At 42.3% G+C, this 15054-nt stretch overlaps 1 protein-coding gene across 1 annotated transcript in view; it reads right to left on the bottom strand.

Annotated features, from left to right (window-relative positions):
- prkdc (protein kinase, DNA-activated, catalytic subunit) overlaps positions 1-15054 on the bottom strand; it is a 249275-nt gene that overhangs the window by 84601 nt on the left and 149620 nt on the right. Inside the window, exons 51-55 of the mRNA XM_055634106.1 lie at positions 13904-14035; positions 10684-10789; positions 9151-9275; positions 6440-6589; positions 2559-2732 (exon numbers count right to left, since the gene is read on the bottom strand). Coding sequence (XP_055490081.1) covers positions 2559-2732; positions 6440-6589; positions 9151-9275; positions 10684-10789; positions 13904-14035 — 687 coding nt within the window. The remainder of the gene's footprint in view (positions 1-2558; positions 2733-6439; positions 6590-9150; positions 9276-10683; positions 10790-13903; positions 14036-15054) is intronic.

Below are 15054 nucleotides of genomic sequence, written 5' to 3'. Positions count from 1 at the left end.
CCGGAGATTCGAGCGCAGCTGCAAACTGCGGTGTGCTGGTGGACGGCCGGCACAATCGCCATCGCCAGCCGGGGCTTTGAGCCTGCGGGGGGGGGGGGGGGGGGAGTCCCTGGAGGGGCCTTCCATCACAGCAATGTGATGGATGTTTATGTAAATTATGTTGTGTCTTGTGTCTATTTCAGAAAAGTCATTTCGTTTGGACCTCAAGGGGTCCAAATGACAAATAAATTGAATCTAATCTAATTTAAATAGCCATTAATTTACAGGTATTAAACATTAAATTCCTTCCATTTGGCCTATAAATCCATGACAATGAGATTTAAAAATTATGTTATATTGTGAATTCTTGTGTGAATGTTATTTGGACACTTAGGCTATTTAAAAATGTTAATCTATTCTTAAGAAATTGATAGATGTTTAGATCTAGTAATTACATTTTGTAATTAGCTACAATTAGGTAACTAATTAATTATATGCTTTAATTTCAAGTCATCTAAGTAAGATTGTTTCATATTTGTTTCAGAATGCTTCAATCTACAATTACTGAACATTTCTTTCAGTTCTCTTAATTTTTAAGAAAGTTATGGGCTTTTGACTGTCCTCGATCACAGCTTTTGTGTTAAGTCAACGGAAAAGCAATAGGGAACAAGATGCTAATTTCCGAGTATGAAAATGGCCATAACTTTTTTAATACTGAAAATATGAAAGTGAATTAGGTGTCAAATTAAACTTCTTTTTATGCTTTAATGGGATAAATTACAGACTTGATTTTTTAAATCTCAAAATTTTGTAACATTGCTTAGAGTCCCAGCTATATTTGACTGGAATTAGTCAATTCAGTTAGCAGTTTGGAACATCAAGCTGCTTTACATTTGCAATCCTCCATTTTCTATTAGCTATTCATAAAAATCCAGATTTGTTTAAATGTCATTTTCGGTATTTAACACTGAAAATCAATTATCATTCAGCTTGGTAATCAGCTGAAATTTTCAAGTTCACTTGTCATGAGACGTTATGTATACCATCATCACTTGTCCACCAGTGGGTCCAGATATGCCCAGGATGTTGATGTAGCAATCTGGGATGTTGTGGATAGGTACAGTTCTTGAATAAGACCATGTCAGGTCTAATTAAGTCAGTAACTAGTGCATGAGAGAGTGCTCCCTATCTTCACGTTGGTGAGGGAAACTTTGCAGCGATTAGTTTAGTTTGGTTTTGAGAGAAATAGGACCTTCGGCCCACCGAGTCCATGCCGACCAGTGAACCCCACACCCTATCCGACACACACTAGGGACTATTTCCAATTGTACCAAGCCAATTAGCCTACAAACCTGTACGTCTTTGGAGTGCGGAAGGAAAGCGGACCATACAGGTCACGGGGAGAACGTACAAACTACATACAGATAGTAGCGTAGTCAGGATCGAACCGGGGTCTCTGATGCTATGAGACACAACTCTATTGCAGGGCCACCAGGGAGAGTTGACTCGGCTGAATGTGTCAATGTTGTGTATGAATGCAGCACTTGGGTCAATGTTGAGCTGCCTGTTTATAGTCGTGCTTTCGGTAAAAGTCATACAAATGTTGTGGCTTGCCTCGATGTTTTACAGGACAGCTTAGAGATGACAGTATTGTCATAGGCCTAGAATCTCAAATAGCTAAAGATGGCAAGATTGGTTGCTTAAATGACCATGTTGGGATTTTATGACATTCCTATAGTTTCATGACCATCGATTTATTCCTGGTGTGCATAATCATTCAAATTCAAAGTCACTGCCATCATGTTAGATTTCATGGCAGTCAGTGACTTTGGATTCTTAGACTATTACCAGAATCACTACATTACCAATTATTGTTTGTAGATGTATAGATTAGAAATGTCTTCTAAGCAGTGATCTCAATCCTTTCCAACATCTCTCCCTCTCATAGGCACATACCAACCTCCGGTTTATTGCAATAATTTGGCCTTTGTTTTTTTCGGGGGGGGTTTTATCACGTGACCTCCCTGAAAGTCCAATTGAAGTACATTATGCGGAGCTTTACTTTATCTATAAATTCTCAAAGTTTTTCAGGAGCTTTTACAAGCAACATTTTCTTCTAAATTTACACTGGCTGTTACACATAAAAACAATCTACATATTGTAATCCTCCATTATAGATTTACTGTTGTAACAAACTCAGAATCATTTACTTGTCTAAACAAAAACCATTAGGTGTGGTTTTGGTTTCAAACTGTATTTTAAATACGTTTATGTACTTCTTTGCATTAATACATATTTATTAAATGAATTGATGAGTACATCTCATCATTTCAAAAGCCTTCATGATTTTGAGATGCTCCTGATAAAATATCTATATCAATACAAAATCAAGAATTATAAAAGTAAAAGTAAAACCAAGTTAAAACTTCAACAAATCTTTAAAAAGTTCCATAAAATGCTTTTGTCAATCGGTTTTAGATACATAATAACTATTGGAGAAGTGTCGCTGTAAAAGTGGATTATTCAGATGTAACTATCTATCTTGTCCTGTTTAAAGTGATTTTGTTATTACTACATACCTGTAATTGTCATGTATCCACATCAGAGCATCGTACATCCTCTCTCGGCAAATGGGAGATGGGTGGGAAATGAATGCTGTCACTGAGCTCAGCAGTTCTTTCAGTTCCACCGGCTTCAGTTTGGCCAAAATCTTGTACAAAATATCCAAAGACACTTTCTGCCGTTCTTCATCGCTTAGAAAGAGAGATAAACAGAGTTTAACAATGCCTTGTGAATAGCTCTAATCCCTAATAATATCAGCTAAATCGGCAAACTCATCAGCATCTGGGGTATGTCTGAGCCACATACGTTATGAACCAATGTCTAAACGTGATCATTGGGTAATAATCACATCTAAATATCTGGGTTAAGTTCCAACTTCCCCTTTCCAAGCAAGGGTGTAGTACAGGTGCACAACCTTTTATCTGAAAGCCTTGGGACCAGACACTTGTCGGATTTCGGACATTTTCGGATTTCAGAATGGAAGATTTTTAGCGTAGATTAGGTAGGTAGCGCGGGCGGCTTGAAAAGTCTGGAGCTGCTGCCTCCTCCCGGGTGACCGGGAGAATCATTGCATAAATGTTAGTTAGTTAGTTTGGAGGGATTTTATGTGGTGGTGGTGGAGTCGGGGTGAAGGGGGAAACTTTAATTCTTAGTCCCCTACCTACCTGGTCGGCGACTCCCAACCTCGCGGAGCTGGGGGCTCCGTCCGGCCGCGGGCGGCGCTGGTTGTAGCTCCGACCCCGGCAACTTACCCCTGGCTGCGAGGCGCTCCAAATCCAGCGCGATACATCTCATCCGGACGTCCCAGCTCCGGGAATGTCGGGAGTACGGCGGCATCGCAGCGCTGGGATACCAGTAAAAGTAAAACCAATGCCTTAAAACTTCGCCGTGCAGCAAGCTCCGGAAAAGTGTGGCCATACAATGCATTGCGGAGCGTCGCTGGATTTGGAACCGCGGAGCTGGGGGCTCCGTCCGGCCGCGGGAAAAGCCGGTTGGAGCTCCAATGGCAACTCTACCCCTGGCTGCGCGGCTCCAAATCCAACGCTCCGCGATTTTGTGTGTCGGCGGCCACAGCGCTCCGGAGCTTGCCGCTGCGACGCCGCCGACTCCCGACATTTGCGGAGCTGGGGCGTCAGGCCGCGGGCGGCGCTGGATTTGGGAGCGCCTCGCAGCCAGGGGTAGAGTTGCCGGGGTCGGAGCTACAACAGCGCGCGCCCACAGCCCCCACCGGCCACAGCGCTGCGGCCACTGCACGGCGAACCGGTAAGGCACTGACCGCTCCCCGCCTCTCCGACCAGGTAGGGGACTAAGAATTAAAGTTTACCCCTTCACCCCCCTTCACATAAAAGCCCTCCAAACTAACTGACTAACATTTAAGCAATGATTTACAGATGTTTAAGCGTCTCCCGGTCTCCAGGGAGGAGGCAGCCGCTACAGTAGTACAGACCTGGGTTGACCGTGGGTCGTTTTGGGTCAAGTTTGGCGCCAAACGCGAGCTTTGGTGCGCAGACGACATCTGGAAAAAATGGCCGGTTTTCGGAGCTTTTCGGTTTCTGGAACACCGGATAAAAGGTTGTGCACCTGTAGTCCCAATCATGTCTATGAATGAGATCAACAATCTCAGAACAGACTGAAGAACCAAATCTAGGATGTGTGTGTTTTGGATGACTCGCTTTCATCAAGGATAATGTACTAACTGTTCAGCTATAAGGCACCAGAGTGACATGTTGCGAAGATAGACCCTGTGATCACTATAAATCAAGAATTTGACATCCAAAGAACATTTCAGACAACAGCTTTTCTGGAAAGAAACATTTTCACTTGTAAAGGTACCAATGCACTTTTTTTTTTAAGTATGTTATCAATAATTTTTCAATATTGATGTGTATTTTAAGAAAAACACTGTTTACTTGTAAGGAAGATAACATTTTGTGTTTGATTAAGGTTTACTTGCAGTATGCGAATGCATTTTGTATTCAATATCTGACCACTAATAAACTTTAAGCAAAGGTAAGCATGGAATTTAAAAAAAAAGTAAGAGTTTTAGTTTTCAAGATATTTGCTTCAGCAGTGATTATTATGGTGAGTTTAGCCTCACAATTTTATGTTGAAAACAGTGTATTAATTGGTTGCATAGATTTAAAACTGAGACTTTGTCACGCACATCTACAAACTCTAGTCATTTTAAAAGATGCACAGAAAATGTTATACTAAAACATCTCTGTAACAAATGTGCTATGTTCATTCCACTGGTGATCCCCTTCAGATTCAACTTTAATTGTCATTGTCAGTGCACAGTAAAGAGACAACGAAATGCAGTTAGCATCTCCCTGGAAGAGCGACATAGAATATGATTTCAATAAATAAATCTATTTACATGTATACAGACATAGTGTTTTTTCCTGTGGGAGGAGTGGCAGTCACCGAGGTACATTGTTGAGTAGTGTGACAGCCACAGGGAAGAAGCTGTTCCTGGACCTGCTGGTCCGGCAACGGAGAGACCTGTAGCGCCTCCCGGATGGTAGGAGGGTAAACAGTCCATGTTTGGGGTGAAAGCAGTCCTTGGCGATGCTGAGCGCCCTCCGCAGACAAAGCTTGCTTTGGACAGACTCAATGGAGGGGAGCGAGGAACTGGTGATGCAATGGGCAATTTTCACCACCCTCTGCAGTGCTTTCCGGTCGGAGACAGAGCAGTTGCCATACCATACTGTGATACAGTTGGTAAGGATGCTCTTGATGGTGCAGCGGTAGAAGTTCACCAGGATCTGAGGAGACAGATGGACCTTCTTCAGTCTCCTCAGGAAGAAGAGACGCTGGTGAGCCTTTTTGACCAGAGTTGAGGTATTGTGGGTCCAAGAGAGGTCATCGGAGATGTTGATCCCCAGGAACCTGAAGCTGGAAACACGTTCCACCTCCGTCCCGTTGATGTGGATGGGGGTATGTGTGCCGCCCCTAGACTTCCTGAAGTCTACAATGAGCTCCTTGGTCTTCTTGGAGTTAAGGGCCAGGTTGTTGTCAGCGTTCCATGCTGCTAGGAGCTGGACCTCCTCCCTATAGGCCGACTCATCGTTGTTGCTGATGAGGCCAATCACCGTTGTATCATCTGCATACTTGATGATGGTGTTAGTGCCATTTACAGGTGTGCAGTCGTAGGTGAAGCGGGAGTAGAGGAGGGGGTTGGGGTCTGTTGGTCAGAAAGTCCAGTATCCAGTTGCAGAGGGAGAGGTCGATGCCCAGGTTACCGAGTTTGGTGATCAGTTTAGAGGGTATAATGGTATTGAATGCTGATCTGTAATTGATGAACAGCATTCTTACGTAAGTGTCTCTGTTGTCGAGGTGGGAGAGGGCGGAGTGAAGTGCCGTTGAGATGGCATCCTCCGTACTCCTGTTCTTGCGGTTCAATCCCACCACTTTGATAAAATGTGAAGTGGCACAGGACACTTCACTTCCAGTAGAAGGAATGAATTGGAGTTCCTGGGGTAACTCTGAACACTAGTTCAACAGAAACACTGGGAAATATACAGAGCAGGTTAACTATCCAGGGGAAAAAAACCAGCAGAAGGCCAGCGAAGATGAGATAGGAGTGAATTACCGAACCACATTGGAAACCCTCGGCTATCTTTGATCGGACTTTGGCTTTAACTTGCACAGAACATTATTCCCTTTATCGTGTATCTGTACACTGTGGATGGCTCAATTGTAATCATGTATTGTTTTTCCGCTGACTGGTTAGCACGCAACGAAAGCTATTCACTGTACCTCAGTAAACGTGTGAATAGATTAAACTCAACTCAAGTGCTCTTGTGTTAAACTAGAGGGAAAAAATTAATCGATTTTTAAAAAAGCTTACAAAACCGGAGATTCTCATGAGACATAAAATATATAACTATCAGCTCACCGATGTGCCAGGATCTGTGCAAAATCTTTGCTCTTTAACTGCAGGTAAACATCAGGTATTTCCTCTGCCCGATACATTACCACTTCCAGGCAGTGGGTTTTTAGTACACCATACAACTTTGGTAATAGGAAAAATACTGCGTTCAGAAACCTTGAATGTAAAATCACATAAAACACTTGAGGAACTTGGGTATTAGAACAAATTCTTTATGAACAATGTATTCAAAACATAGCACAACTTGATAGCAGCTTTTGTACAAACATGCTACTAAAAAGACATTATTTTAAATATTAATCTCTTATCCCTTCATGGCATTTTAAAACTTGTTTGTCTCTAACTTAGCCCTTTTCTGTGAACCAAAACAGTGACTCTGATTCTCTCTCCGGAGATGCTGCCTGATCTGCTAAGTACTGTCGTTTTCTCCAGATTGCTGGTTTACATAGGATGTTCTGACATTGAAGTTAAGGTAAAAAGCGATGATAAGGGGAGAGATTGAAAGGTGACATTATGGAATGGTCACAGTACTTTTACAGCCCTGGGAATACTTTACAATGAAACAAAAGAGAAAATATTGGGAATATTCGGTAGGTCCGACTGCACTTGTGGAGGCAGAAACACAGTGAAGGTTTCAGGTCCTGGATTTTTCCTCACTACAGACTTCATAACACCAAATTCAGATTCAGATTCAGATTCAATTTTAATTGTCATTGTCAGTGTACAGTACAGAGACAACAAAATGCATTTAGCATCTCCCTGGAAGAGTGACATAGCAAATGATTTGAATAAATAATAATAAGTGTCGGGGGGGGTGGTGATTGGCAGTCACCGAGGTACGTTGTTGAGTAGAGTGACAGCCGCCGGGAAGAAGCTGTTCCTCGACCTGCTGGTTCGGCAATGGAGAGACCTGTAGTGCCTCCCGGATGGTAGGAGGTTAAACAGTCCATGGTTGGGGTGAGAGCAGTCCTTGGCGATGCTGAGCGCCCTCCGCAGACAACGCTTGCTTTGGACAGACTCAATGGAGGGGAGCGAGGAACCGGTGATGCGTTGGGCAATTTTCACCACCCTCTGCAATGCCTTCCGGTCGGAGACAGAGCAGTTGCCATACCATACTGTGATGCAGTTGGTAAGGATGCTCTCGATGGTGCAGCGGTAGAAGTTCACCAGGATCTGAGAAGACAGATGGACCTTCTTCAGTCTCCTCAGGAAGAAGAGACGCTGGTGAGCCTTCTTGATCAGAGTTGAGGTATTGTGGGTCCAAGAGAGGTCATCGGAGATGTTGACTCCCAGGAAGCTGAAGCTAGAAACACGTTCCACCTCCGTCCCGTTAATGTGGATGGGGGTGTGCGTGCCGCCTCTGGACTTCCTGAAGTCTACAATGAGCTCCTTGGTCTTCTTGGAGTTAAGGGCCAGGTTGTTGTCAGCGCACCATGCTGCTAAGTGCTGGACCTCCTCCCTGTAGGCCAACTCATCGTTGTTGCTGATGAGGCCAATCACCGTTGTATCATCTGCATACTTGATGATGGTGTTAGTACCATGTACAGGTGTGCAGTCATAGGTGAAGAGGGAGTAGAGGAGGGGGCTCAGCACACAGCCCTGTGGAACGCCGGTGTTCAGGGTGAGGGTTGAAGAGGTGTGCTTGTCTAACCTAACAGACTGGGGTCTGTTGGTTAGAAAGTCCAGTATCCAGTTGCAGAGGGAGGGGTCGATGCCCAGGTTACAGAGTTTGGTGATCAGTTTTGATGGTATAATGGTGTTGAATGCTGAGCTGTAATCGATGAACAGCATTCTTACGTAAGTGTCTCTGTTGTCGAGGTGGGAGAGGGCGGAGTGAAGTGCCGTTGAGATGGCATCCTCCGTACTCCTGTTCTTGCGGTAGGCAAACTGATAGGGATCCAGTGTGGGGGGTAGGCAGCTTTTGAGGTGTGCCAGGACCAGCCTCTCGAAGCACTTGGTGATGATGGGGGTAAGTGCAACTGGGCGGAAGTCGCTGAGGCTTGCCGCAGTGGAGTGTTTTGGCACTGGCACGATGGAGGTGGTTTTAAGGCAAGTGGGGACAACTGCTTGGGCAAGTGTACAAGATTGTACAATCTGGCACATTTTCCATTTTATGGACACAATATTTTAGTTTTAGTTTTACAGATAAAGTATGGAAACAGGCTTGTCAGACCACCGAGTCCATGCTGACCACCAATCACCAATACACAATTTTTCCCCAACACACTTGGGACAATTTACAGAAGACAATTAACACAAACGTCTTTGGAATGTGGGAGGATACCGCAGCACCCGGTGAAAACCCACGCGGTCACTGGGAAAATGTACAAACTCCAAACTCCGAGTCAGGATCGAATCCGGATCTCTGGCGCTGTAAGTCGGCAACTCTACCGCTGCGCCACTGTGACGCCCCAATATGTGCCTTCATCCAATATGTTCAAAAGTAACAAATGTAAAGACTCCATGTCTCTGCAGTATTAATTAATCCATTCCATTCTATAAGGTAATTTTAAATCTTCGAAGAAAAATGGGAATACAGCACCTACATGATTCAAATTAGCTCAAGTCTGCCAACTCCTAACACTGATGTAAATTCTATTTATGCAATATACAGTTAAATAAAACTGTTTACAATTAGTTTTCCACACTGCATCTTTTAAAACATAAAAGTACGAATTGTACCATCACATTCATGTCACAAAAATGTTAATCGTTACCTGTCAGCAAATGGAGGGAAATGCTTGGCAATCTTACTCAAACACACAATAAACTTGTCCTCTTTTGTACAATGAAGTTGCTGTAATTCCTTAACAATTGTATCGTGAATGGGAATATCAATTTTCTGGAAAATGAAAATATGGCACTAAATTGCTGAATATTGAAAATCAAGCAAGATTTTTAATCAACAGTTGGTCGAGGAAAATAACAAAAGAGTTGCAATGTTCTTCTAGAATAAGGGATAGATGTTCTGCAGATAAAAATCTGGATGGGATAGAAAGATTATCTCGCCTTTCATCAATTGATTTTACTCCCCATTATTAAAAGCTCCTAAAATCCTGTCAACAGATTTAATTGTGTGACTGTCTGCAGAAATCTGGCCACTTTTGAAAGACCCGCCCCCTGTGAACCATCTAGTGCGTTAATCCATTAGGAGAGTTACTGCTGTCCAGAACATTTTATTTTTCATTAACCCCAATATCATCTTCAATATAACAAGCCAGAAAGAGCTGTGGATGATTAAAATAATAATAAGAGGGAATGAGGTTGAGGTTAAGTTATTAGATACACAAGTGCTTTTATGATTTATCAGAAGACAAAGGAGTTGCTGGAATTTAGAACAAAACAAGAATGCTGCAAAAACTTAAGGGGTAAAGCGACATCTGTGGAGGTAAAACGTGTAAATCAATGCTTCAGGTTGAGAGGGTTCAGGAAAAACTGCCGGCATATAGCAATGCAAAGGAGGATGGCAGAGGCTGGTAGGTGAAAGGTGGAACGAGATGGGAAAGAAATGATGGGCAAAAGGAACCAGGCAGGGGGAAGATGAATGGGATTCATGCTAGTAGGTGATCTCACATTCTGCATGGGCAACTTACAACCCAAAGGTGTGAACATTGAATTTTCTCATTTCAGCTAACCCAACCCTCCCCTATAACGGTCTCTGCCCATGCATACACACCTGTCTAACTAGATTTTTTTTCCTCAATGATATAGAAACAAAATGCTGCAGTAACTCAGCTGGTCAGGGAGCATCTCTGGAGAAATGGATAGGTGACGTTTCAGGTTGGGATCCTTCCTCAGTCTGATTGTGGGGGGGTGGGAGATGGACAGGAGCAAGAAAAGACCAGGACAAATCAGGCCCGTCAACGAATGACCTCATGCAGGGAGGTTCCCTGAGTGACTGATTGATGGCCAGGGATCCCAAGAGGAATACATCGTTGGGAACTGTGGAACTGGTTAACCGACACCAACTTTTAGTGGAGTAAGGGGGGCCGGGGGATGAAAGAGGATTCCAGCATCTGCAGTTCCTTGTGTCTTCAACACTGTTTCTTCTACAACTAACCTGCTCAGTATTTCCATCTTTTCCATTTTGTTTGGTTAATGTTTAACGTCATGCTTAATAATGACTCACTTCACTGAACTTATCAACATCTAATGTTCCCATTGTCATCAACTAACAGACACTAAATCCTCAAATAATATTCATCAAAAACAAGTAAGTTTTGCTTATTATTTGAACACAAGGTGCTTACTTTGTCCGCTAAGTACTGGAGGACAAGGCCAAGGACTTCAGCAGCTGCTGCATACACCTCTTTGTATCTTGTGAAGGAAAGGTTCTCTACCAGTCTCCGGAAATATCTAACAGAAGGTAAACTTATATGTGAAACATCAGCTAGAATATGCTTTACAGTGGTGAAATGCAATCTGTTGATATTCAATACGACACAGAAGAAAATATACATTATTGATCAACAAAAACGCTTTTTTTACATTTACTAAACTATGTTAATTATAAACAACAAAGTTCACTTGTTTTGGGAAGAGCACTGAAGTAGTAACCAGGTCAGTCATATCTACTAGATATCTACTGTATCCGCTGTTACATGTGTCAACTTCTCTACATCAGCGAGACCAAGTACAGGCTCTTCGATTGTTTCGCTGAACACCTCCGGTCAGTCCATCGTAACCTACCTGATCTCCCGGTTGCTCAGTACTTCAACTCCCCCTCCCATTCCCAATTTGACCTTTCTATCCTGGGCCTCCTCCATTGTCTGAGTGAGGCCCAGCGCAAATTGGAGGAACAGCACTTCATATTTCGTTTGGGTAGTTTATACCCCAGTGGTATGAACATTGACTTCTCTAACCAGATAGCCCTTTCTTTCTCTCTCAGTCCCCTCCCCCATCCCAGTTCTCCCACCAGTCTTATTGTCTCCGCCTACACTGTATCTTTGTCCTGTCCCCTCCCCTGACATCAGTCTGAAGAAAGGTCTCGACCCGAAACGTCACCCATTCTTTCTCTCCAGAGATGCTGCCTCACCCGCTGAGTTACTCCAGCATTTTGTGTGTACCTTCAGAGCTCAGAAACAGGTCCTTCTGCCCAACTTGTCCATGCTGACTAAGATGCCCAATCTAACCTAGTCACATATGTCCTCATTTTGTTCGCATCACTCTAAACCTTTCCTATCCATGTACCTGTCCAAGTGGTTGAGGAAGGACATTCTTGCTATTGACGGAGTGTAGCACAGGTTCACCAGGTTGGCGGGACTGTCATATGTTGATAGAATGGAGTGGCTGGGCTTGTATACTCTGGAATTTAGAAGGATGAGAGGATATCTTATTGAAACATAAGATTATTAAGGGTTTGGACACGTTAGAGGCAGGAAACATGTTCCGGATGTTGGGGGAGTCCAGAACCAGGGGCCACAGTTTAAGAATAAGGGGTAAGCCATTTAGAACGGAGATGAGGAAAAATGTTTTCACACGGAGAGTTGTGAGTGTGAAATTCTCTGACTCAGAGGGCAGTGTGGGCTGGCTCTCTGGATGCTTTCAAGAGAGAGCTAGACAAAGCTCTTAAAGATAGCGGCGTCAAGGTATATGGGGAGAAGACAGGAACGGGGTACTGATTGTGCATGATCAGCCACGATCACATTGAATGGCGGTGCTGGCTCGAAGGGCCAAAAGGCCTACTCCTGCACCTATTGTCTATTGTCTAATTGTTGTTATTGTACCTGCCTCAAAACTAGCTCAGTTGGCAACTTGTTGGCAGGATTTATCTACCACACTCTGAGGTTTGCCCCTCAGGTTCTTATTAAATCTTTCCCCTCTCACCTTAAATCGATGTCCTCTGGTTCTTGATTCCCCTACTTTGGGTAAAAGACTCTGCATTCACACGCAAACCCGCTCATGATTTTATACACCTCTGTAAGATCACCCCTTTGCCACGTGCTCCAAGGATTAAAGTCCTAGCCTGCCCAATATTTTCCCATGTTCAGGCCTGCATGTCTTGGCAACATCCACATAAATCTTATCTGCATGCTTTCCATCTTAATGATGGCCTTCCTGTAGCAGGGTGATCAAAACTGGATACAATACTCCAAATGCAGCATCACCACAGTCTTGTACAACTGTAACATATACCTCAACTTCTATACTCAATACCCTGAATGATAAAAGCCAATGTACCAAAAGCCTTCTTTACCACCCTGTCACCAGTGTGACAACACTTTCATGGAACCATGTACCTATACTCCTAGATCCCGCTGCTCTCCAATAGTCTCCAAGGCCCTGCCATTCACTGTGAAGGTCCTGCCCTGGGCTGACCTCCCAAAATTCAACATCTCATACTTCTCTACATTTAACTCCATTAGCCATTCTTCAGCTCGCTTGCCCAGCTAACTAAGATCCTGCTGCAATTTTTGATACATTTTCATTGTCTATGATACCACCTACTTGAATATCATCTGCAAACTTACAAATCATGCTTGCTAATTCTAATGATGTAAATGTCAATCAACAGTAGGCCCAGCACTGATCCCTGAGGCAATCTGAAACACTGCCATGACAGATGATGTTCCTTCATACAATTAAAATATGCCCAAGGTCAAGGCCAAACAATGCAGAATATATTAGAACATTTGTTTCCATTCAGAGCAGCAACAGTTCTGGGATTGAAGTTGTATGGTTAGGGGAAACATGAGGGAGAAAATTTAACAATGGAATGTGAAATTCCAAGTTAAAATTTCTCTTCACCTCTAATGCCCAAATGCCGCAATGCATGAAAAAGGAATTCACAAGCTTCTCATCAAACCCACAGGTTGAAACTAAATTTCAAGTCAAGTCAAGTCAAGTTTGGACATGTTAAATATTTTGCTGCATTGAAAGAATTTGTATTCAATAAAAAGAAGGCTGGTTTGACAGTGCCGTTCTAAACAAAAATAAATTCTGAACAAAATGCAAGCAGGTGTTTGTTTTCAATAGTTTAGAGTCAAATCTGATCCCTCCTGTGATTCTGCTAGAAGTTTAATAAAACTCAGAAAATCAACAATGTTCCAATTTTTCATTAAGAAATATTCCAGGGCTCAAATATCTGTAACTAAATGTATATATCTAAATATGTCGCTTTAAATTTAAGTTATATGTAACAAACTTCCAGGTCTTCCTGCAATAGTTGTGATCTAAAGAATATAACATCAAAATTAGTAGTATAAATAGATCCTATAGGTAGTTGACATTCTGCTTGCATAGTTCACAAATGACTTTGGACATTCAGTTTGATTAAATGTCGTTGTGGGATTTGCACTTTATTCAAATGTGCTAAACTTAATAACATGTTGTCGCTTTCTGAATGTATATTTGCCAAATATACAAAGTCAATCAAGAAGCATGGTTTCTGTCACTGCAAAATGGTTTTCATTATGTTGGTCACTATTTTGTATCAGTCACAAAAGCTTAAATATTTCCTAATTTGCCTACCTGTCACTGTCAATTTCACATTTTGGATCGTGTGGGGGGAAATTATTGGCGAGAACAATGCCAAGCAACTGGATGCCGACAGAGTTGTCTTTGGAATTCGGATCCCTTCCGGCAAATCGATCAAAGATCAAACTGCACAAAAAATATTAACAATTTTAGATGTTAAGATAAAATATACAACACCAAACACCTTACGTGTCCGTAAATGTGTATCATCGCTACAATACTTTACATCATGTACCTCAGAATTAAAAAAAAAATCTTATCGTATAAAAATCTTTCTAACTTTTATATTTTCTTTTACAGGCCATCCCAGGGTAACATACAGGTTTCTTACTTATAGTCCCAACCCGTGTCACCTCTCCATTTTCACCAGATTTGTTGCCTGACTTGCTGAGTTACTCCAGTATTTTGTGACTATCTTTGGTAGAAACCAGCTTCTGTGGTTTCTTTTTATTACATTTCCTTTTTTACAGTGTTGATTTTGTCCACCTTTCAGAACATACACAAAACATTCAATATGGTCACCATACGTCCAAAGCATTGTAATGAATGGCATCCAAAGCACCTAAGATTAATAGGAAAGAAAGTGTAGAGAGTGGAAACAGGGTCTGCTTTTGATAGGAACAAACATGTCGGACTTTCAAATTTAATAATATCATGGGAGCTCGTTCCTATTCCATAAGTCGGGCATTCATAACATAGGGATAGCCTTATATGATACCATCAACTGTAGCTAATAGCTACCCCATTTCATCGGCATATTGTGGCTTAAAAGTGCCAATCAAAAATTTTAAGCTTAGATTTTACGTGAATGTTCTTGAGAAAGTGCTGCATTGCTTAGTGCAAATTCAATTCTATATTTTCGATATTTTCAGAAGCTTCTCACTGGCTATTAAGCTAATTGCAACACCTCAAGATTGTAAAAGACACAATGCGAATGCAAATTCATTTCAAGTTGTTAGCTCAAAATCACTTCTTGTTGTAATATTTCTACAGTAGGTTCCATGCTTGCTTCATTATTGCCCGTGGTCCTGAGGGATTCGAACAGTTGGTTTTATTCTTACAGTCCAATCCGCATGGAAAAATATTATCTGTGCTAACCTTTCAAGCAACCATTCTATTTTATTCTTCCTTTATGCCTATTATTT

The sequence above is a fragment of the Leucoraja erinacea genome, chromosome 4 (genome assembly GCF_028641065.1).
Source record: "Leucoraja erinacea ecotype New England chromosome 4, Leri_hhj_1, whole genome shotgun sequence".
NCBI classification, from domain to species: Eukaryota; Metazoa; Chordata; class Chondrichthyes; order Rajiformes; family Rajidae; genus Leucoraja; species Leucoraja erinaceus.
The sequence above is the reverse complement of the archived record's forward strand: the minus strand, read 5'-3'. Positions and strand labels throughout refer to the sequence as shown.